The sequence below is a fragment of the Cydia amplana genome, chromosome 12 (assembly GCF_948474715.1).
Source record: "Cydia amplana chromosome 12, ilCydAmpl1.1, whole genome shotgun sequence".
In the NCBI taxonomy this organism is placed as follows: Eukaryota; Metazoa; Arthropoda; class Insecta; order Lepidoptera; family Tortricidae; genus Cydia; species Cydia amplana.
Genome location: NC_086080.1, coordinates 15,108,252 through 15,111,045, shown reverse-complemented (window position 1 = coordinate 15,111,045; position 2,794 = coordinate 15,108,252). Strand labels below are relative to the sequence as shown.

The 2,794-nt window shown below is 35.5% G+C and overlaps 1 protein-coding gene across 1 annotated transcript; it reads left to right on the top strand.

Moving 5' to 3' along the window:
• Positions 1 to 267: 267 nt before the first annotated feature.
• LOC134652660 (uncharacterized) lies at positions 268 to 2,213 on the top strand. The gene is made up of 2 exons (XM_063507824.1): positions 268 to 445; positions 1,705 to 2,213. The coding sequence occupies exons 1-2, from the start codon at positions 268 to 270 to the stop codon at positions 2,211 to 2,213; spliced, it is 687 nt and encodes a 228-aa protein (XP_063363894.1).
• The last annotated feature ends 581 nt before the right edge of the window (positions 2,214 to 2,794 follow it).

Genomic DNA, 2,794 nt, shown 5'->3' with positions numbered 1-2,794 from the left:
TGGTGTGCAGTGAATGGAGAATTAATCTTGAAGGGCGTTTAACCACCATTTTGGAGTCAACGGCCGGTTGTCCACGTGCTTCTTGTAAAGTCCGCTATCGCTTTACAAGACCGAATTAAATCACCGTGCACTGTCTTGTACTAACCGTACAATATCAATCGTATTACCTTGCTCCTACGACCTTGAAACTGGCGAAATTGCCCCACTGGGCTGAAGCCATAATTATAAAAAAAGAAGAAGGAATATTTCGCGCCATTTGTAACAACTATGTGGGAGCACGATCCTGAGTCGCTGATTTTAGAGGTCGAATCTCGACCTATACTTTATGTAAAATCATTGCCCGAATACGCCAGTAAGCGTCTAAAAAACGACGCTTGGGAGGATGTAGCGAAGACATTATCTTGTGACTGGGAGTCACTTTCAACGGCAGAAAAAAATAAAAGATGTAAGTACATATGTTTCTTTATTTATTTAGTTCTTTAAAAATACAATACATTTATAAATGTTATCTCCAGCATCCAGCAGACTAAAAATCCGCATATTTAAAATATTTCTTATGACTAGCATCGCAGGTTAAGGGGAGAGACGTACGGTGTCATTTTAATGTGCTCATATCCAGGCGCGGCCCGCCTTAAGGAGCGCTTGTGCGGTGCACTCCCATAAATAATCAAAATGCGATTTTGCTCACTGAGTGAGACAAAATGACATTCAAGTGACCTTTATGGTCAATTGTAATTTCAACATGCGGGGTCGAAATACTTGGGTTCTATTATCTCTGTCCCTTTCACACTGTTAGCATAAAGAAACAGACAAAAAAAGTTAAAACGACATTCAACGGTATATTCACGGTTTATAATAGACCCCCGAAAAACTTCAGACCGCATCGTTCCAAACCACGTACGAGTATGAATTCTTAATAATCAATTAATAAAAATAAAGTTTAAGATGTGATAAAAAGTGATAAAATACTATATTTTAGGTATTTTATTGTACAATTAAAATAATGAACTCAAAAAATACACAGATCATCACGCAAAATTAATTATTTTACTTTTAAGAATTTCTACCATAGTTGACAAATAGTACGTATCCGCAATTCGGACCGTATCTTACAAAGATTTTTTTTACAAAAAAAAGTTGTCGATTGAAGTGTCAGTTAATGTTTGTTATTTCTATATTATTTTACTGGAATTTATTATTACGTTTTGTTTTTGTGTTCCATTGCGGTAATTAAACTTAAGAAAACATGAGTGCAGGTATTGATGAAGATGGATTACATTTTTCAAGTTGTCTAATAGGTATGTTCTCACTGCTCAGGTGAAAACTGTTGTGTACTACACGAGATCAAAGTTATTTACATCTCGTGCGCTTTTGAGTCCCTTACTACGCTCAAGATTCTAAATTAGATTCACTCGCTACGCTCGTGAATCTATTATAGAATCTTTCGCTTGCACGGGACTCAAATAAGCACTCGAAGAAATATCAAACTTTGATCACTTGTTGTACAAATAACTATAAATCATACACCTGCCTGCCTCACATACTTGCCAGTGGCAAGCTCTACTCATGAATCTACCAGGTGTAAATAATGACAGAAAAGCACAGTAACTAGAAGGCTTATGCTCAGCTGATTGTATTCCAAAGATTGTGGCCAGTTCTCTGTCTACTGTGTAAAATTTTAACAAAACACTTTTTTTATTTCAGGCACAGAAGTACAAAACAAATGGAAACATATTAGAGACAATTTCCGACGCGAGTACCAAACACAGAGAAATATGACATCTGGTCAATGTGCAAAGAAAAGGAAAAAATATAGGTATTATGACCAGTTACTATTTTTAATTCCTTATGTAAAGGAAGCCCCCACATCAGGGAACTACAAGATGAAAATTAATAATACAGTGCAGATTGATTCAAAAGGAAAACATATAGAAAAATCACAAGCTGCTATTATTCCTAGGACAGATCAAAATATAAAAAAAGAAAAAAGTATAGAAGAAGAAATATTGAAGATGATGAAAAATGACATGGCAACAGTTGATGAAGATAGAACTTTCTGCTTATCTTTGGTGCAATCATTAAAAAAAATGGATGACGATAAGAAAATAGCGGCTAAAATAGATATATTAAAAATAATTCGTCAGTATTCAGGATACTCAGTGCAGATCTCACAAACAGATAATATACCCTCCACATCTGCTCTGACTCAATAAAACAAAGTCGCTTCCCGCTGTATGTCTGTCCCTATGTATGCTTAGTTCTTTAAAGCTACGCAACGGATTTTGATGCGGTTTTTAAAATAGATAGATTCAAGAAGAAGGTTTATCTATAATTTGTTAACCCGTGCGAAGCCGGGGCAGGTTGCTAGTTCTAATATAAATCCCAAGCCAGTACAGTCACCAAAACCAATAAAAATAATAAATGAATATGCAAGACATTATAACGCAAATTGACTAAGCCTCAGTAAGCTGAAGAAGGCTTGTGTTGTGGGTAGTAAAACAACGATATATACTTAAATACAGAGAAAACACCCATGACTCAGAAACAAATATCTGTGCACTAGGCCAGACTGGTCGTCGAATAGGTCGTATAGGAATAGGTAGGTCGTATTGCTCGCCTGCAAAAAAAAGAAACATATGTATGGCAAAATATGGCAAAACACAAACATTGTAAATAGTTAATATAGTTTTAAGGAAACAATTATTGTGCGCCTGACAGGCAAATTATAGTGTTTCCACTAAAATACGTATGATGTAATCCACCTTTCTGTAACACCTATAATTATGCAATAAAT

Coding starts and splice junctions, on each gene's coding strand:
- LOC134652660 (XM_063507824.1), top strand. CDS start 268: ATGTGGGAGCACGATCCTGAGTCGCTGATTTTAGAGGTCGAATCTCGA. Junction 446..1,704: donor GGCAGAAAAAAATAAAAGAT/GTAAGTACATAT, acceptor TTTTTATTTCAG/GCACAGAAGTACAAAACAAA.